Consider the following 22318-nt stretch of genomic DNA (forward strand, 5'->3'; position numbering starts at 1 on the left):
GCTGTATTCTACTTTATTGTGTTTCATTAGCTGTTTGTACACCAGCCAGCAGCACTGGAGCTCACTTGTGTATCTGTTTACAATGACATTTCAGGGTCTTATAAACCAGTTTTAAAATGTTTACAGTATATACTCCATATCAATTCTAAAAAGAGAAACTGAAGGATACTCAATGTGAACGAAAGGAGAACTCAATGTGTTTAGATTATCAGGGTTATAAATTAGTAGATAGAATCAGTATCTTTGTCCCCAAACTACATTTTGTTTTAAAAGCCAAAATCTAAAATATGACAGTCCTCAACAAAAGGAATCCAGCAGAGTAAATGATTCAACATGCTGGGAAAATCCCAAAGATCATTTGAATTATTTTGGTTGAAAACAAGTGTGAGATTACAGCATGTGATAACCCCAACTCCAGACGTACACTATCAATATTCCTTTAATGTGGATGGCCCTTTACACGGCCAGTTAAAATTCCTTTCCTGGAATTCAAACCAAATACTGTCACGAACCGGCCATGTCTAAATCAAGTCATTATTCCATTTATAACATCAAGCCCTGCAATGAACAATCATTTCATTGAAGGGGTTTGTCAATAAATGTTCTGATAAGAAGCCACAATGTCCTGTATAGGGATTGGTTCCTTTCTGAAGGGCTTTGATAGACTTTTAAAAACAAGTATGACACTTGTTTTCACATTTGTATTGGATTCACTGGGAGCTAAATAAAAGCTGGAGAAAGTTCAGTCCAAATGACGAAAGGCCAACCTTATCACATTTTGGATATTTGTTAAAATAATATTCACTAAGAAATTGATAGTTTGGTTACTCACATCTTTGTGAATGTCATAATTGAACATATGTCAGTTATATTCCGTTCTACTGTTGTCAGAATGAATATCATTCATCATGAAGCAATACATCAGAATTGGAATGACAAAAGTAGACGTTAATAAAAAACTATTATATGTGGTATTACACCTAAATTGTGAGGAATTAAGGGACCAGACGGTCCATTCCTCTGCTGTCCACTCTGAGTCAGCTGACTGACCCGGCACTGGGAGAAAGTCTTTTTTCCCACTCAATCCCTACGGAATGACCTAAATCTGGCCAATCCCCTGTTGACCTCTAAGACCTGAAGGGTCACCTGGGGTCACTGAAAGGAAAAAGTAAAGCCTCTCTTCTCTGCTATGCCTGCAATGCACCGTGCTGACCAGGGAATATAAGAACGGTTTGACATGGGATCAGTATGTTTAGACAGCTCAATCCTCTGTCGGCTCAACAAATAAAAGCCCTTCACACACTTTTTCAGAAGACTGACCAGTTACTAAATTGGTTATATCGAACAAACAGTTACCCCTGTGATAGGAGAGACAAGAATAATATATATTAACCGTTACTAAAGTGTTCCTCTCTATGTGAGCCTTAGACTTCTTCCAAGAAATAAACACTGATTCCCGGAAAATCCTCCCTCACACTTTATAGTTTCCGTTTCCATATTTCTAAGATATTCTTCAGCGAGCATCTGAGTGTCATCACAGATTAAACACCAGGCTTCTATTATTTTATTTATGGAATCAGAGACATACAAATTGTCAGCAGAGGGGACATTTGTGAGATTTTAAGACTTCCTTCTATTTGGTAATTACATTTGGTTATGTGATTCAAAAAAAGATTAAGAGTACTGTTATTAAATGAAAATGTGTGTTAACTTAGAAAAACAACTGTGTGTCAAGTGTGACAAAATGATGGTTATATGGTTAGTTATAACAAATTGATCAGGAACAGTTAACATCCATGGCTGTACTTCCTCTTAATTATCCTAAGATCAGTATAACCCAGACTTGTTCTTAATACCTAAGCAGCTAAATTAAAAGGAATGAGAAGCATGTGCAAATAAAACACTGAGTTCTGAACAAATCCTTATGTCCACACCCAAGGGTGTAACTTTGGTTTGAGAAGTGGGGGAGACACAAAACAGGGGGTCCTCCGCAATGAAACATTGTTCTCGATTTAATTCAATTTCCTGCCTTTCTACAAATATATATTAGGGACTATGGTGTTAACTAATCCAAGAAAAATGTGTAGTGTGTATAATGAGTGTGCAAACTTATCTATCCATGAACCTGTTTTATTTGTGATGACCTCACATCCTATAGGGGGGTCCGGGGGCATGCACCCCCGGTAATATTTGTTTCTTTAAATTGAAGTTAAAGGCATCAATCTGGTGCACAAATTAAGAGATTTATGGATACAGCTCTCTCAACACTCATACGAAACAGAACTCTATATATTTCAATACTCCAAAAACCATTAGAATATGCTCACAACCAATAACACATCATTGATATACTCCTCTCTCCAATCTTTATCTTACCTAGTCTGCATTCTTTCTTTTTATTTATGCATATTTTACTAATCACTTCCCTTTCAAACTCTGTTTTAAAATGTTTACTGACATTGGAATTACTTTTTAACTTATTCTGAACAACTATATTAAATAGATGGAAATATTTGTTTAGACCAAACCGTTTGAGACCCACTGAGATAACTTAGACTGAAGTGTACAATATAATCACTCAGCGAGTCCTTTACCTCCCTGAGCTGACGTTATCTCAACCTCTCAGTCCGACAGGAGAGGACTCTCCCTCTCCTTATTGTTGAAACAGCTTACATCTACGAGCTAGCACCAGATGCTAACAACAACCCCCGTAACTCTCTCTCTCTCTCTCTCTCTCTCTCTCTCTCTCTCTCTCTCTCTCTCTCTCTCTCTCTCTCTCTCTCTCTCTCTCTCTCTCTCTCTCTCTCTCTCTCTCTCTCTCTCTCTCTCTCTCTCTCTCTCTCTCTCTCTCTCTCTCTCTCTCTCTCTCTCTCTCTCTCTCTCTCTCTCTCTCTCTCTCTCTCTCTCTCTCACACACACACACACACACACACACACACACACACACACACACACACACACACACACACACACACACACACACACACACACACACACACACACACACACACACACACACACACACACACACACACACACACACACACACACACACACACACACACACACACACACACACACACACACACACACACACACACACACACACACACACACACACACACACACACACACACACACACACACACACACACACACACACACACACACACACACACACACACACACACACACACACACACACACACACACACACACACACACACACACACACACACACACACACACACACCTCCGTGACGATGACCACTTGCGTAACATTTTTTTGTTTTAATTTTGGGAAAAGTGGGGGGGACACAAACGGGATTTTGAAAAGTGGGGGGGACATATCCCCCCTGTCCCCAGTGGAAATTACGCCCATGTGGGTGCACATTCCTCCAAATAAGAGCAAGACAGAGGCGGACCAAACTGTTCAAAGTGAGCCTATGGACATAATGTTGTATCTTGAAGATCTCGAATCAAGCTTTACTGATGATAAGAACCATGAAATTGACCTTTATCAGAAAGTAACTTACATGTTTTTAACTCTTTAGATGAAGAGCTAAAAGCTGATACGATGTGAAGGCAATTCTTGATATTCTGGGCTAAAAGACGGAAAACAGACAAACACAAATGCAAGAAACAGATGCCCCATTCTGGCTCAAGGCAGATGAGGGACACATTAATACTGTCTCTTTTCAGTGACATCCCCGCAAGGTGCTGTTCAGGAATGTGGGCACTTCTACTTAGAATGAGACAAATTCCAGAGAGGGCTTGACGCTCAAGTGAGACACTACCCTTGATTCATCTCTTGGTGCCTTTCCCCTCGATCCGGCCCCGGCAATTGTGTAAAGTCCTCACACCATGGCAACTGAGCTGGTATGAGTCAAACCTTTATACATGTATTAATGTTATCTTCTGGGGACAACAACTTGTGAGCTGACTATAACTTTATCAGCACAAATTGGCCACATTGTGGAGCCCAACACAGCGTCTTTGACATGGAAATGAGGAGTTAAGTGTGTGAGCTCTGGGCTCGGTACGTAGTCTGCGCCACCCACAGAGAGTGCCAGAGATCACCATGGAGGTCTCCTCATGAAGCAGCCGGTCATGCGAAAGGGCAATGGCTACCTGGCTGCTTGGAGGAATAATTTAGACACTTCATATCCTGCGATGGAAAACACAAACTGAACATAGCCACCATGTCTGTAGAGTGGGAAGGATAGGTAAAGAATTGTGTATTTTTAGGGGCATTTAGTCACAGCTGAGCTAAACGATGCAAGCAGGGGGGAGTCTTGAGATGAACCTCAGAGCAACTCTATGCTTACAGTGCCCTCCTATGGTTATTGTTAACAACTGCAACTGTGAGCTACTCAACTGACTTCCCTCCACAAGTCCCATCAGACTTTTCGTATTAAGAATAAAAAGATATGCATAAATGATAAATGTTGGTCTTTATGCTGTCAATATTTTGTCTTTTTTTTATACAAAATATATTAACAAACTGTTGTTTTAGAATGAATCGTCTTTTTTTAGAAGACTTACATTCAAGATTAAGTTTTGAATGTTGCTGTCATTTAGCTTTTTTCTGATTTTTGGTTAATCCTAATAAAGTATTTTTTGTGGGTATGTGATCAGATTATCTATCTTGCATCTATATGAGTGTGTTAATATGTAGTTGACAAAAATAGCTTGTTTCACTGCAATTTCAAATTATTATTTGTGTTCTGCCTTTTGAATGAAAGTGAAGCCCTTCCTATAGATATGCCCACATCTCCGCCCACCGTATATGGAGTGACAGCATGAGAGGACTTGACCTGCCCTCCTTGGATCATATAAACAACAGGCTCCCTGGATTCCCTGCATTCTTCCACTCTTCTCCAAAACAACTCATTCAGAGCAGTGTCATTTTACATAAAGCAGGCTTTACCAGGCAGGCATTACCTCAACATCTTTTCGACCAAAAGACAGAGAAGCTAATCTCGCCTTTCCATTCACTCTGCCCCGTTTACTTGTATACTAGAATGACAGTGATGTGTAATTGAATATGTTCCATCGAAAACATATCCAAAGGCTTCAAACATATATGTATGAATGCTTACACAAGGCTTTAAAAAGGCAATAAAAAGCAGCGATGAGGGTTTCCAGGATGGTTATAACCAAGGTCAGGGAAAAAGGGTTTGAAATGTGCCTTGACTTGTTGAAGATAAAAAGAGGTGCTCAGTAATAGAAGGCTACGTTCAGTGCTAATATGTCCTGCTTTGGGCTCTGTCAAAACACCGCTGCCTGTGAAGGGAGTGGAGAGAACGCAGAAGCTGTTTGCATTCCTTCTAGGTCTGCGTTTCACCAGCACAAATGTGAAGTCAGTGAACTCCTACACACTGATACCAACAATGCATTATCTCACAGTGTAATGATGTCAGCTGCTAGCTGGGAATATGGGCTCTCACACTGTGTGCTCTTCCTTGAACGGAAAACAAATAAAGCTAAATAATGCCGCTACAAGTTACCTGTCTATTGCTATACACATGCTTTTAAGTGTCTTTGACTCATATCTTTTACTGTAATTTAAATGAGTGTTGGGCAACTTATGCTTCAGTCATATTTTCATTATCCTAAGTGTTCTTTTTTTTTTTTAGCTTTTAAGGTTCTTTTTATAGTTCACTTTAAATGTGGTGTAAATACTTGTCTTTAGTATCCTTTTTTAAATGCTAAATTGTTTCTTAAACATACTAATTTTGTATTATCCTTACATATTTATTTTTTTACCTACTCTTGCAACTTATTTTCTTGGATTGATTATGTGTGCACCACCAGATACCAAAGCAAATTCCTTGTATGTGTAAACGCACCTGGCAATAAACTTGATTCTGATTCGAATCCTGATTCTTATCACAGTTTTGTATATTTAGATTTGTATTCTCTTAAATGTTTTTATTAAGTTTTCCTTAAAAGAATATTGACAACAAGTTTTAATATGTTTGTACAATGAAACTGAAATAAAATGTAAACAATAAAAGACTAATGGGCATTTATTTAGTGTGGACCACAAATTGCATATTTACATTAGAAATGTGCAAAAATGTGTTGTTTTTCTGACATGCTTCATTGTTTAGAGTTAGTTCAGTTATTTTTGTTACATTATTAATGTGAACTAATTTAGAAAATTGACATATGTGACAAAGGTTTTTCATGTGCATATTTGTAATACAGACCGATGTCCATGTCAATATTTGTTACGAGTTGTTTAAAGATATATAATAACAAAATGCAAGGGCAACAGTGTAGGGTTTTAAATCAATACCAGCATACCTCCATACAGCACGTTTCCCCCTCTGCTTCACAACCCGACTTTCTGGCCGTTTGATTGATTTCTGCTCGAGCACTTGCAGTGCTTCTCCTCTTCTGTTTGTCTTTGCCTGTGCTCCTTTGTCTTTGCTGGACGAGGTATTCTCTACAATGAGGCAGATCTGAGAACACATCATCGTCATCGCCATCATCACCATCATCACCATCATTGTGATCATCCTCTTCCAGGGAAGACTCTCCATCCTCAGAAGTCTCATTGACAAAAACATGATTGTCGGCTTCGGAGGGACAGGTGCAGTGTGTGAAGGTGATGGAGCTATGTGTGTACTTCACAATGCGTGGTGGATCCAGGAGTCTCGGGTCAGGATCAGAAAGATTCCGGGGGTCAGGGGTGGTGGAAGTGGAGTCCAGATTAATATTGGGGCAGAGGTCCTCTGGAGGAATAAATACATCGCTATTTGATATTGGCTCTAAGTTCTTAAAGTCTGTTTTTACACATCCCAACATCATGTTTAACGTCCGACCAACATGATTCTGAACCACCTGATCCGACTTGCCTTCTGCAACAGAACCAGAAAGCAAACGGGAGTTGTCATCTAAGATTGTGGACAAAATACCTGCTTCATGCGGCTGAGATGAGTCCAGTGGACTTTGGTCCAGGGGGGCTTTAATGTGAATGACTGATTGTTCAGGCTCCTGTAAGCCCACAGCTTCCCCAAATTCAATGTTGTTATGGCGGACACAAACAAAACTCTTCTTCAGCTTGTGTACGTTCTGATCCGGCTCCAACAGCAAGCTTTGGGCTTCAGGGAGACAATCGTCCCCTCTGTGGTCTACGGAGCCGTTAGCCAAGAGAGCAGAGCTTTCTGAGGTCAACTCTTTTGTTGTTGAAATGGCTGACTTTTGTATTCCTGAAGCTATCCAAGACTGCTGTGCCTCCAGACTCACCACAGGTGGATTCTCCATTACTGTTTTTTCCTACAGTTTTTCATAATTTAAAACATAAATCCACAGGTACTTGTGCTTGATGTATTGGATTGCCATTCTCAGCCAAGATGCTCAGTCCAACCACACAGTAGATAACCTGAAATAAACAGAAATGAAAGTATGTGAATGGAATGTGACACATATGATAAGCACAGACAGATGTAGATTATTTCCAAGACAATATAGGCACAACAACATGGACATACATACTTCTTAGATTGTTTCCGCATGTCTCTGCGTCCTGTAATTATCAGAGTCTCCGTTCACTGCCAGAGTTTAATGTAAAGCTGCTATCCCTTGCTCTGAACACCTCTGACTAAGCGCCATTCTGTGAGAAGTTTCCTGTGAAATTTAACATCTGGCTCAGGCAGGGCTGTTCAAGTCTGGATCTGTTTCACAAACGATCGTAGTGACATCACTGCACAGAGGAATCTGATTGCTCTTCCCTAGTTGGTGATTTACTATGTACAACACCATTCATCAGGGCAGAGGATTGTCCCTGGTCAACTGTGGTTAGCATCCCTCTCACGCCTTCATTAGGCCATTCTTTATAAACACACCTTGGACAGGTCAGAGCAACCCGAAGAGCAAGCGGAAAAGCAAACAAAGCATTATTGTGCAGCTACAGATGATTATCATCTTATTTAAGCACATACAGTAGACATTCCTCAGATGACATCTTAAGACAGGAAAATACAAAATTCAAGTAAACATAACCTTCACATTGGTTATCCAGTGCAATCCACATGTTTTCCCCTTGATGTTTGAACAGCAAAACACATGCTTGTATAGACGGAAGCACTGAGATATTTATAGGTTTATTTTTCTTTTTAGTCTATTTCCTTGAAATGCTTAACAGAAAGTTAATTAATTTATACTAATTTACACATGAGTCTCCGCTGTTACTGTGAGAAAGCTGCAGTTGGCAGTGCATTATGCAATGGCCTTGAGACACACACTTATATACACACACACACACACACACACACACACACACACACACACACACGCAGGGCAGAGAAGGAACATCAGACAAGAAAAAAATATAACTAAAGATACTTTCATAAATGTAAAACAATTTGTACTGTATACTAAATGTACATATACAAATGCTGTATCACCAGTGAATGTGAAGTGAGTCTACAAGGGATTAGGGTTCCTTCCAACAAACCCCTCTTTTAAAAAAAACTATGCAGAGAGGGTCTCATTATTCTCAAATGAATACGGAGCAGATTTAAATGGAAGGAAGAAGTCACTGAGTGAAATGAACTGAGAGTATCGACTGCCAAGCCGAGACCACAACTTATTGAGGAGAGTGAAGAAAAAAAGGAATCCAGGCTAGGAGAAATTTCAACAGAAAGGTCCCCGACAAGTCTTCTCATGCAGAAACAACCAATAGTTGAACGGAAGAACAGAAAATGAGCTAAGAGAGAAATTAGTAATTGTCATTTGTTTCTCCATGATAGGCAGATGCCAGTGAAATTCAAGCAAACAGAAAACAAAAGACTCACCTGCTGAGTTGGGGAAAAATAATTCTGTGTTGCCTACACAGTGTCACCATGAGCATGGCAAAACAGTGTCAGTGAAGCTTGTTCGTGTAAGAGCAAAGAGGGTTGGACAGCCCCTTGCAGAGCTACACTTATGTCCCCATAGGCCTATTCTGCGAGAAGGCAAGCTTGTCATCACAACTACCTCCCCCTCCTCTTGTGTTTCCCTGGGGGGCTGCAGGAGTGTTCGCTAACCATTCAGAATATGCGCAATAGAGCAGGGAGTATGTGTACTTGTCGGGAGATGGAAAGAGGAGGATAGACGGCTGGGGGGAGAGAAGAGGGAGGGAGAGGGTCGGTGGTGGGGGGGGGAGCAGCAGTGGTTGGCACTGTAAAAGAACAAGGTGAAATGGGTTTCCAGCCCTTACAAACAGACCGTGGGGAATGGCTGTGCAGGAGCAAGATGAACCGCAGCAGTGATGTTAGCCGGAAAACACCGGCCTGAGGAATGCTTTCAAGTCAAAGGGAAAAGTTGTGAAGCACCAGGGCTTTCTGTAGCTCTTAGAAATATATCAAGATGATATCTCCAAAAGAGGATTTATTGCTAAACTGAAACTAATAGTGTGTTTTCACAACTATATAGAAAATCTGCCAGTTAGGGGTGAGACAATTTGCGATGTCCCCTTATAAATCATGAACTTGCAGGATGGTCTGTGGTATCTTCGGGCTAAAGAAAGTCACGATTGATAGTTTATTGACCTTCTGTTAAGTGTATAAAAAATTTACTTAAACTATTAAGACATTTCAAATTGATTGAAGTCATACGAAAGTTAAATATTTTCATTCTTAAATCTTTGAATAATGCGTCAATATCCTCGTAATACTTAGTCAGTGTTTGGCTCTTCATTAATGATGAGTCAAACAGAAGCGGCAGGCGATCTCAATTTGACATGAATGATCTTGCAACATTTTACCAAGGAATTTCTCAGGTAACAAAAGTCCTCTTGTGATTCAGTGTGAGCTTAAAATGTATATAGGAAGCATGTAGGGCTTGTCGGTGAAAGTGAGTGAAATCGAGTACACATGAGAGGGGCAAGTCTGAGCATTTGCTTGTTGATTGGCTGAGGACTGGTTGTTTGTGCAGATCCTTGGCTCTCTGATAGGACTGAAGTGCCGAAAAAAGAATTTCTGAGTTCCCACTCAGTAGGTTGTCCTTGACTTTATACCATGGGGGGGCTTCATTCATTCATTTGTGTCTTCACCCGGTCATTCTGTCTGCTCACCAGGAGAGAAGCGGTGAAGCAACGGTCACAAATCAACACTTGGACTCTGTTTGACCTCTGGTGAAATGAGCACTGAGTATCTCCTCCCTCATTTATTATATACTTTGCAATCTGCCCGTGGCTGTCATCTTCTCTCACCTTTTTTACCTTTCCCCATCAAAGAGGCATTGTCTTTCTTCAGACTATACCAACTTATGTACTGATATTATATTAACAATATGCAGATATTAGAGTATTTTACCAACTTTAATTCAGACAACTTGGCAAAAGACAAAAGTTGAAATATTCTGTTGTGCCATGCTTTACACAGCAGCCATCGATAAATCCTATGATTAAATGGTGAGATAAGGTATGTGTGCAAACTTCAGTTTGTTTCCTGATCTTTTGTTCAGATCGAGTGACATTTCCCATGTCCTTGTTGAATATCTGCGTTTACATTTCCCCGTTGTCCGACTGGTTACATGGAAAGATTACAGGAGGCACACCAGAAGTTTAGCTAAAAGAAAATTAAGCTCTTGCCTAGGTTGTGTACACACACACAGATACATGTGTGCACAACTTAACAATGAAGCAACTAGAAGAACATGTGCTGTAGGCATGTTTGCTTTGTCTGAAAAAGGTAAAAATAGCATGCAGGTGCATGTGAAAGTGACAAATGAAGCAGAAGAGACACAGAAGAAAATAAGTCAGTCTACTGTTACAGTAAAAATAAACATTTGAAAAACACCAACTTGAAGAATTGGCGGCACTTAATGAATAATAGGCTTTTCTCTGCCCGGTCTATCTGAGCTCTGCAGGTGAGCAGTCCAAGGCCAGTGGGAGGGAAAACAGTTCCGCTCAAACACAGCTGGATGCTCTCACAGGCTTACCAAGAGGGCCTGTCTGCCCGTGGAAATAAGAAAGAAAAAAACAGCCCTGTTTGAGTCTCTGTAAGAAAAAACTGGCTGTCTTCCACAGGGGATGGAGGGTATTCAGCACCTGGAGCAGGAGGGACTGTGTGTATTTGAAGAAGTCACTTTACACCAGGCAAACAACAAGCTCTGTCTGGGGGCTTCACTATGATCATGTCATTTTCATACTATCCTTTACATATGAGTAAGTCTGTAGTCTTTTATGGGGTCCTCAATCTCAATTTGATATAATAAATGATTCACTGTTGCTAGGAAAGAGGGTAGCATTATGTTGTAAAGCCTTTTGAAGCTTCGGCTACATCAATTGGCTTAACGGAATTTAAATACAGAGTATATTCACAGTTAAATCGCACTTTCCTAAGAAGTAATCAGAGTGACACGTCGGAGCCTATTTTGTGCATTCTAGTGGTTGAGATAAAAACATGTATCTCCTCAGTATCAATGCTAAATGTAACTTTTAGCAGTGTTGAAATAAATGTAAACAAGAAAAGGCATCCTGCTGCAGATTACGATATGTATGTATGATAAGACAGGACAGGACACGGGGGTAGCGGGGTCAGTGGACAGGCTGCCAAAGCAAACTACCAGGGATGGCAGGCATACCAAGCCCCCCGCTGCAGATCCTCAGCAGACGGACGAGGTCTGTGCCAACCCCTCCAGAAAGAAACAAATGTGAGTGAAAGAGGATATTACTGTTTGTTTTTGGCCGATTGACAGAGTGATAAGAAACATAATTTCCCTTTCTGCTCACCACTCACTTCAGGTGCAAGAGTGTAACAGATTGAAAATGACAGAGTTCATGACCCATTCACTAAATAATTGCAACACCCGGGGGTACAAAATACTTTTTCAAGGAATAATTAATTTCAAGCTGGACATTGACATTTTAATCTATCGCCTATTTGCCTATTTTGGAATCTATTCAAGTCTGTAAGTGTTTTAGATTGTGAAATGTGAAACTATCATGGCTGAAAAACATTTTCTGCACTTGTCCTTTCACTTGCCGCCTCCCTCTTCCCTTATCAGCACCATCTACCTGGCTGTCAAGACGGGGTAGACGTTGTGAAGTGCCTGTGGTCTTCTCATGGTACAGTGAGATTCAAGTGAGAGGAAGAGAATGGAGCCAGGTGTGTTATTGAAACATGGGGCTGTATGGTTGCAGGTTTGCCTGTCAGCTATACAACATGGTATTGCTGCGTAGAACAAGCGTGAGTTTGTTGAGGTTGAGAGATGGACAGGGTTAAACTACATCTATAGTATGAAAAATCATTCTTTCTACACCTGCAACACTGATAACAAACTGTATTTGTATCTAAGGAAAGTATGTCTAAAAGCAGAAAAAACAAAATAATGATATATGTTTTTTTTCCTGCTGTCACATTAGGCACTATTATGAAACCTGAACCACGCTCTGCTGTAGAAAAAGACGAAAACAATTCAAATGTAAACATCATTAAAAAGACATTCCAGCAATACCACAGTCTGACTCAATATCTCTGCTGTTTTCCGACTCCCCTTCAGATTCCCTGCATACCACAGACCATGGGGCAGATGTTCTGCATTATCACTTCTCGCTGCAGTCTCACCTGCTGTCTATCCCACGAGCTGATCTGATCATCACAGTTGTTGTGGGTGCAAAGATAATGGCGTATATGTTTCCACCATTTAATGAACAGATATTCAAGAAGTACAAGGCTTTGCGGTGATCTCATAATTTGAATATAAACATAGTACTTAAGAATCAAGAAATGTTCTCCATGTTTTGAAAACAAAGCAACTGCTAGCTAACACAAATTCCAGATAAAAAATGTTTAGAAAATGGCCAAACAATGGGATATTTATGTAGAGTCAAATGAAGCAATCACAACAGATGAGGAATGTGTCTCTTTTCACTCAGCAGGTGACGACATTCACTGTGAAGCCAATAATTGTTTAACTGCATTAAAGGGTGAGATTAAAAATCATTGCTGCAGAAAAGTCTAATTTAGTTCACAGATAAATACTAAAATGACAAAGGCAACGTAAACATTGTGTCTTCTGCTTTGCGTAGCATCTCATGAAAAATGATGCACACACCCTAATAAAACAGGTGAGGTGTTATCATCTAAATGGGGTTTTCTCTCAGTTTGGCTTATTCAAAAATGTGATTGAATTATTTGCAGTACCAAGGGCTTCCTGAGCGTGATGCTTATATAAATGCAGGTGTAGTATTTTATTTCAAACTCAAATTGAGGGGTTTTCTTAGATTATCCAGTTATTCAGATTTAGTAAACAGTATTGTCTGCCTGACTTCTTTCAGGTTGAATTACTGATAAAATACTAAACCATATAACTTCGGACCTTGAAATCCAATATGAGCAAGAACTACTTGCAACAGCTAAAAGGTGCAAAAAGGTCAGATCATAAAAAAAGGTTTGGGTAAGTGGATATTCTTGGCCTTTATCCTCAATTCTTGGTATTTCATTGGCTAACATTCATGCTTGCTTTCTAACAACACAGAACCCTGTTGTCCCAAACAACAGCCACATTACAAGTTGTCAAAAAGTAGTTATATGACATTCCCAGACAATGAATGGTGCTATAGAGTAAAATAAGATGTCAGTCCCAGTTTTAACGAGGGGAGATGAAAACACTGACAAATAATGATGTAAATTATACTACTGCACAATGATTTCATCGCCTGTTTTCCCATTACACATGTGATTATAGTGGGGGTAATGAGGGGTGATTCAGCTTTTCATGTGACCGGAGGGTTGCCTGGACGAGGCTGTCACCATCACACAAAAAGAGCAGCTACAAATGAATTCCCTCCAACAACAACCTCACCTGCTGCAACACGCTCTGCCAGCTCTCGCAATCCGCCAGCGAATTCCTTCCGCTCCGAGTGGCGAGGTGGAGGGTGAGGACGGGGGGTTTTGTGGGCTCAATGTTGTGATTGTGATGTAGTGTAATTGACAGGTATGTCTGATGCACCAAACACCGCCCATTTCCCTCCTGGGGCCGCACAACAAACATGTTTGTTTCCAGGAACCTGAAAATACATGTATGCCAAGATGACAGGGCTATTCAGAGATGACAGGGTCATTCATTTGGTTAAACACATATTGCATGTTATCGATCCCATAATTGTGTGAACCAAAGAGGAACAATAGGTAAAAAAGGTTATATAAGAAAAGTCCATGTGTCTTTTTCTGTTCAGTTAACTTAAACACTCTCTTTAAAGAGACTGTATTCAGAGGGCTTACTCAAATGTGCTTCCAATATGTTGCCTGACAAGAGAAGAGGAATTTAGATCAGAGCAGTTGTCAGCTTTTTCTTTTGTCTTTGATAGGAATAAGATGCAGGGCTGCAAAGCCTTGAAAGCAGCTGCCCTGAAGTAGAATGCTGCTCCCTAACAGCTTACTCTCAGCTGTGGTTTCTGTGGTTTAATATTAAAGAACTATGCCAGAGTGTTCAACAGATACTACAAATCATGAATACTGTACATTTTGTTAAGTATTTTTAGATTTGTCTATATATTGTTACTGCTGTTCCATGCAGCCATTGGTTTTTGTTGATTTCAGAATGGTACGCTTCTAATTTCACAGATATGCTATGAAATGCCCCCCCCCCCCCCAAAAGCACCCCAACAAAAATGCAGAAAGATTTGGAAAGGGGGGTAATCTGACTTCTCTCAGAGATTTGGTATGCAGTCTCACAAAAAACTGTGATAACACCAATAGAAAACAATAGAAAATGTATATGAACAGAGCTCAGAACCATCCCCCAATGGGGCCATACCAATTTGAAACATATGAAAAGGATTAAAAGTTTTTAAAAGTGTGAGCTAGCACAGTTTTCTTAAATGTTTTTACTCTGAGCAAACTTTTACCTTTGCAGACACACATTCAGACACTGACGGCCGGGCTGCCATACAGTGCCGAACTACTCGTCGTTTAATCTATGAGAGAGAATCTTGCTCTTTCACCCACACTCAAACACAACTTTTTGGGGTTCAGCATCTTGCGCATGGACACAAACGGCTGATATTCTAAATACTGCATGACCTGCTGCTCCATCTTGTAAGCTCCAGCTGCTCCAGTATTATCTTTATTTTGGTTTGACTATACAACTCAAACATGCTTTAAGTCTGCTAAAAGAATAATAAAACAGAATCATGGTAGCTTGTAAAGTGATTTATAGTGTATGAGCTAAAACATGCAAAAGCAGTGGTATGATCCTTTAAAAATACAAGATTCCTTTTAGAAAGATGCCAAAGCAGAACAGAATATTTACATGTTAATGACTGAATATAACCTCTATCTTCTACACAAATTACACAATCTTTCTGTCGGAATATATTGGAGTCTTTCATTCAGAAAGAGGGTCCCTGCTCTCCCCTCTCTATTTGCAACGCCCAGTTTTTAACTCTCTAATCTCCTCGTTCTATTATAGGAGATTTCTCCTCTGCACCTGGGGCCAACGCTCCCATATTTGTTCTCATCTGCCCGTGAGTACACTAGCCCCTCCCAGTGGGGGCTCACCACACACACACACACACACACACACACACACACACACACACACACACACACACACACACACACACACACACACACACACACACACACACACACACACACACACACACACACACACACACACACACACACACACACACACACACACACACACACACACACACACACACACACACACACACACACACACACACACACACACACACACACACACACACACACACACACACACACACATCCGTGTGATATCAGAAATGATCCTCTGCCATTGTCATGTTTTGGATAAATACGAGGTGAATTGTCTTTGAAGGCTGCAGAGAAGGACAGAGGAGAATAGGATACAAAATTGGCAGGGTCCTGACTAACATCAGAGAGAAGAATGAAGAGGAAAACCCTCAAAGTTGTATGTAAATAGAAATACAAAAGAAAGGATGAGCAATTTGTCATGCGTTGAAAGCTGAAATGTAAAAAGAGCTTTGATCATTTGAAGTATCAAAATGAAAAAAAATACCAATTTCACCTTGTTTGTATTGAGTTCTCCACTGCTTTCAGAAGGAAATCTATATACAGTTGCAAGAAAAAGTATGTGAACCCTTTGGAATTACCTGGATTTCTGCATAAGTTGGTCATAAAGTGGAGGAAGCCACTGCTGTCCAGAAAAAACATTGCTGCACGTTTGAAGTTTGCAAAAGAGCACCTGGATGTTCCACAGCACTACTGGCAAAATATTCTGTGGACAGATGAAACCAAAGTTGAGTTGTTTGGAAGGAACACACAACGCTATGTGTGGAGAAAAAAAGGCACAGCACACCAACATCAAAACCTCATCCCAACTGTGAATTATGGTGGAGGGAGCATCATGGTTTGGGGCTGCTTTGCTGCCTCAGGGCCTGGACAGATTGCCATCATCAACGGAAAAATGAATTCTCAAGTTTATCAAGACATTTTGCTTGGGAGCTTAAGGCCATCTGTCCACCAATTGAAGCTCAACAGAAGATGGGTGATGCAACAGGACAACGACCCAAAGCACAGAAGTAAATCAACAACAGAATGGCTTCAACAGAAGAAAATAGGCCTTCTGGAGTGGCCCAGTCAGAGTCCTGACCTCAACCCAATTGAGATGCTGTGGCATGACCTCAAGAGAGCGATTCACACCAGACATCCCAAGAATATTGCTGAACTGAAACAGTTTTGTAAAGAGGAATGGTCCAAAATTCCTCCTGACCGTTGTGCAGGTCTGATATGCAACTATAGGAAACGTTTGGTTGAGGTTATTGCTGCCGAAGGAGGGTCAACCAGTTATTAAATCCAAGGGTTCACATACTTGTTCCACCCTGCACTGTGAATCTTTACATGGTGTGTTCAATAAAAACATAAAAACATGTAATTGTTTGTGTGGTTTTAGCTTAAGCAGACTGTCTTTGTCTATTGTTGTGACTTAGATGAAGATCAGAACACATTTTATGACCAATTTATTCAGAAATCCAGGTAGTTCCAAAGGGTTCACATACTTTTTCTTGCAACTGTATATGCTGAAAACTATATCATTGCATAGGACAGGATAGACTTCAAGGCATATTGGGAATCATTTTTTTTTCTATGCTGGAGAAACTCAAACATCCCTGTCTTATATGTCTCAATAAGGAACCTTTTCAAACAGATGAAAGATTTAAGGCTAAATGCCTTGGTGGGTTGTGAATAAAACAAGAATATTAATTTAAAACCATGTATATTTATCGATGCACTAATGTGTTCATCACTTCAAAGTTGCACTGTAAAAGTGGGGGTGCATTTAAATGAATGCAATTACTATTGAGTTGCCTTACCTTTAACTATATGATAATGTATTCGTTGATTTCAATTTCGTATTTTAATCTAAATCTGCAAAGTAGCTAGTAACTAAGTAACATAATGTGAAAATACTCAAGTGAAGTACAAGTACCTCAATTTGTACATGTTATTTCTTGCACTATTCGTATTGGGTTTATCTGTATTATGTCCATATATTCATGTTGCATTGTTGGAGGAGCCTTACTTAAGTTTTTCATTGCCATATCTACACTTTAGTGTGTGACAAAAAAGCCTTGCATCTTGAATCTAAGTACAGTACTTGAGTAAATGAACTTACTTACAGTCCATCGCTGGTGTGACCCTAATATAATATCAAGGTAAATCTGATGCATTCGGAGGGAGATGAAATAATAAAGATGTCGGAATCTTGGAACCCTAACCTGCCATACATCTGCTTTATTCAGTCTACAGTCAGTAGAGATGTCGATAATAACCATTTCAGCATTACACCGTGTGTGTCCACTCCCTCACAGCAGATGGCAGTATTACAGAGGGAAAACACTTTGAAACATCCGTCAACCACACACAGGACACCTTCAGCACGTTTGTAGCTTGTTTCATAACACCAAACCGACCAAACCGCACAACACTTCCCTGACCTATGTTAGCGAGTTATTTATATATAGTGTAACGCCAGTCAGAGAAATGATGTGCATTAAACAGATATTTTCGCGAACACATCGCTTAAAAGTCGGACAAGTGCTCGGTGCAGTTTTCACTTCCAGCAGAGGTTTTCATGGTGAACAACAAGTAAGAACTTAATATTCATAAAAATAACTTTTATGAAATGCAACTCAATGCCTCCAAACTGACCTTACAGTGAGCCTTTGCACCTTGCAGGTATCATGTGAATCCAGCGCACTTCCCATCATTCATCACAGCAGGTATGTGTGCGACCTCCCTCCCAACCACAGGTTTCCTATGGCCAAGTTATCCCGCGTGTTGCACTTCTTAATCAAAGATCAGGTGATCACAGAGGAACAGGTGAGCAAGCCATTCATATGTTAAACTACGAAAACACTAGTGTCCATATGTCATTATTTAGTTCTGTAATGTTACAATTGATTGATGATGAGAAATAAATCTACCCTTTTAAGACAATTTACACTTGATAATAATAGGATTTTATTTTTTATATATCATTGTGTCAAATTATTTTTGTTTTGGACAGTTGTTAGAAAACTATGTGTAGATATGTGAGACTCAGTGGTTTTACAATGGTTGATTATTAATACAAAAACATTGTAAAACCTTGCTACTACTGGAAACAGTACATTACCCTGTTGATGTAAATGTCCTTCTTCACAGTAGGTGTGGGTCCCTGAAATTGCCTCTAAAGAATTACTCAGCTGTGTGCACACTGAGGAATACTTAAACGACTTCTTTAATGGGAAAATCAATGAGCAGGATCAGAGGAGGACAGGTTTCCCCTGGAGTGAAGGCATAGTGAGGCGCTGTCGATATGAGACAGGTGAGAAGAACATCTGACAAGTCTGGGCGATGTAACATCTCAACGGCCCCTAGAGATCACACCACATGACAACCTCTCTGTGATTGACAGGTGGGACTGTTCTGGCTGCTGAGGTAGCTCTGCAGAGGGGTCTGGCCTGCAGCACAGCAGGAGGAACACATCATGCCTTCCCAAGCTACGGTTCAGGGTATTGTCTCCTCAACGACTTGGCAGTTGCCGCCAAATACCTGATGGGTGTCTCCTCGCACAAAAGGAAGATTCTGATCGTGGATCTAGACGTGCATCAGGTAGATTTACCGTACCTCTACTTTTAATTTTCTCATACTATTATATGCAAAATTTGTCTTTGTATTTGATCAAATCTTTTGAATCCAACAGGGTGACGGCACTGCTTTCATTTTTAAAGAGGAGCCATGTGCGTTTACATTCTCAGTGCATTGTGGGAAAAACTTCCCCTTCCGTAAACAACAGAGTGACCTAGATATCAGCTTGGATGATGGGATGGAAGACAAGGAGTACCTCTCCACATGCAAGTGACACATGACATAATAATACATATGATGTGTTCAGAACCAAGTAGTGTTGCTGTAAAGCAGGGGTGTCCAAAATGCGGCGCGGTGGCCAAATGCGGCCCCGGGACATTTTGAATCGGCCTAAAAATGAAACTTGAGCTTTTCATGTATTGTACTTATTAAATATATCAGTAAATATATATTACACCGTAGTGTTCACTCAAGCCCAATTTACCATAAATTCAGTCAATTAAATTTGAAAGTATGTTCTAACAAATCTAAGTCGATAAGAAAAAAGCCCAATAACTTTTATACATAACAAACTTGAAATATACCCTTCCTATTTCCTCTTATGATAATCAATCTGGGACTCCTGTTGTAAGGGATGAGCTGCTAACAAATTCAATGAAACTCTCTGGAGAGCTAGGATGTAGGCTGTTTATTTTTTCTTAAAGCAGATTCAAGTATCAAGCATCATTTACCTGCTTTTGATTGATTTTGCTACCTTATAACTTAACTTATAAGCGGCAGTATACCTCACCTCTAATATTTTAATGTATGTGGCCCTCGGTGATAAAGGTTTGGACACTCCTGCTGTAAAGTCACTAAATTTAAATAAAATGAAGTCAAATGTCGGATGTTTTAAACAGTGGAGACCCACCTCCCCTTGCTGCTGGAGACCTTCCGCCCGGACCTGGTTCTGTATGACGCCGGTGTCGACCCTCACTGGGAGGATGAGCTCGGGCGGCTGCGTCTCACTGACCAAGGTGAGTGAGGATTTGACATCTGAGGATTTCCACCAATACTTAATCTCTGCATGTTTTTTGATTGACTGTGTGTATCTCTCAGGGCTGTATCAGAGAGATCTGTACGTGATGAAGACTGTGGTGAGCAGAGGTGTTCCCGTCGCTGCCGTTATCGGAGGAGGATACTCGAGAGACAACGATAAACTGGCCCTCAGACACTCCATCCTCCACAGAGCAGCAACTCAGGTACACAACACATAGATGCTTTACCAGAAATTAACCTTCTCAATACAGAATTGTTTACCTAACTTTGTACACTTTGTCATGACTGCTTCATTGAACATGATATTGTATTAATGTTCTTCATATTTCAGGTTTGGAGGGACTGTGGAATGTAAAACCTTCATGCCCCGAATCCAGAAGACCCACAGAGCCTCACCAGTAGTGGATCTTTTAGAGCAGTGCTTCTCAAAGTGTGGTCTGCGGACCACTGGTGGTGAGCGCCCCCTAGTGGTCTGTGAGTATATTGGTAAAATGTCCCATTTTAAATAAATGTAAGTTTTCCGCACTCTCGCGGGAATATCTCCGCAATGGAGCGAGCTTAAGTTTCAATTGATTGCATGATATAGCCCAGCGCAACACCTTCATCACACATGTTGCCACTTGTTTGTACCCTTTTCAGGCGATTTGTAATCAGTTCTAGAAAAACGATGTGAGTTAGGTGTTCCGCGAGTGTTTTTTTATTGGTTAAGTGGTCCTTGGTATGAAAAGGTTTGAGAAACACTGTTTTAGAGCCAATGAAAATATCTTTATTTTTGAAAAAGCATATATGAAATGTAACTCTGTAACTAATCATCTAAATCTGCAGCTAGTAGCTACTAAATGCGTAACATAAATGTACTGGAGTGATATGTCTATATTTTTGAAATAATGAATCTGGTGTTCTCTATGTTAATGTTATCCAAGTAAACACATTTAATGTTTATCAAGGATTATAAAAAAATATATTCTTTTGGAGACTATGTTTTCTACCATCTGCTCAGGGTATCTGAGCTCTGCTAATGATATTTGATTGGCAGAGTGGCTGGTGATGCTCATGCAAGTGATTACCTAGAAGTGATTATAGAAAGTGGTTTGACTTGCTGTTCACCTCATCAGGATACAGTCTCATTACTTCCATAGAAGCACTTCACGGTGTCACACTATGTGCTATTGAATTATATGTGGTTGTCACTGATTAAAGATGTACCAAATATCTATGCTTTACGAAAGTAAATGCAACACAACTAAACTCATGAACAAAAATATTTAATAAAGTAAAACTCAAAAGTATTTACATCAGGTAAGATAAGACATCAAGGTACCAGTGTCACTTCAGAACATACACAGTTGGTCCACATATACTGTACTGTTACGGACACGCACAGTCCTTGGCTTAAATAGGTACATTAGTACATTTTAAATTTCACCTGTTTTTATGTCATTCACTGACATCAAGCAGTGAGATATTTGTGGTACAGTGCAATGTTAATTCACAGTATATCAGGCAGTTGATTTTCTAAAAGATACCAGTGGTATAGTTCAGCTTGTTACTACCACTATATATATATATTTTTATATATATATATATTTTTATATATATATATATTTTTATATATATATATATATATATATATATATTTTTATATATATATATATATATATATATTTTTATATATATATATTTTTATATATATATATATATATATTTATATATATATATTTTTATATATATATATTTTTATATATATATATATATTTTTATATATATATATATATTTTTTTATATATATATATATATATATATATATATATATTTTTTTATATATATATATTTTTATATATATATAGGGGTGGTTTGTGTATATATATATATATATATATACAGGACTGTCTCAGAAAATTAGAATATTGTGATAAAGTTCTTTATTTTCTGTAATGCAATTAAAAAAACAAAAATGTCATACATTCTGGATTCATTACAAATCAACTGAAATATTGCAAGCCTTTTATTATTTTAATATTGCTGATTATGGCATACAGCTTAAGAAAACTCAAAAATCCTATCTCAAAAAATTAGAATAGTTCCTCAGACCAAGTTAAAAAAAAAGATTTATAACAGCAAAACACAATCAAACATTTGAAAATGTCCATTAATGCACTCAGTACTTGGTTGGGAATCCTTTTGCACGGATTACTGCA

The 22318-nt window shown here is 39.4% G+C and overlaps 3 protein-coding genes across 8 annotated transcripts in view; 2 read left to right on the forward strand and 1 right to left on the reverse strand.

The window, feature by feature from the left end:
• Nucleotides 1–18299, reverse strand: part of stard13b (StAR related lipid transfer domain containing 13b) — a 79157-nt gene extending 60858 nt beyond the window's left edge. For 3 of the 6 annotated variants that reach the window (XM_079679338.1, XM_079679337.1, XM_079679333.1), the window contains exons 1-2: nt 18162–18299; nt 6313–7393 (exon numbers count right to left, since the gene is read on the reverse strand). In XM_079679338.1, the coding sequence (XP_079535464.1) occupies nt 6313–7275 (963 nt within the window). In that variant the 5' untranslated portion in view covers nt 7276–7393; nt 18162–18299. Of the gene's footprint in view, nt 1–6312; nt 7394–8807; nt 8824–18161 lie in introns of those variants that run through there. The other 3 variants (XM_079679336.1, XM_079679335.1, XM_079679339.1) reach the window with 3 other exon arrangements.
• LOC307038037 (stromal interaction molecule 1-like) overlaps nt 6875–22318 on the forward strand; it is a 358279-nt gene continuing 342835 nt past the window's right edge. The window contains exon 1 of the mRNA XM_079679343.1: nt 6875–6880. The gene's annotated coding sequence lies outside the window, so the exon portion shown is untranslated. The remainder of the gene's footprint in view (nt 6881–22318) is intronic.
• hdac12 (histone deacetylase 12) lies at nt 17867–21334 on the forward strand. The gene is made up of 8 exons (XM_079679344.1): nt 17867–18098; nt 18189–18332; nt 18660–18819; nt 18910–19106; nt 19198–19348; nt 19982–20098; nt 20181–20323; nt 20452–21334. Exons 1-8 carry the CDS (start codon nt 17994–17996, stop codon nt 20473–20475), a joined length of 1041 nt encoding a protein of 346 aa, XP_079535470.1. The 5' UTR covers nt 17867–17993; the 3' UTR covers nt 20476–21334.

This window comes from Notothenia rossii, assembly GCF_949606895.1.
Source record: "Notothenia rossii genome assembly, chromosome: 4".
Taxonomy (NCBI): domain Eukaryota; kingdom Metazoa; phylum Chordata; class Actinopteri; order Perciformes; family Nototheniidae; genus Notothenia; species Notothenia rossii.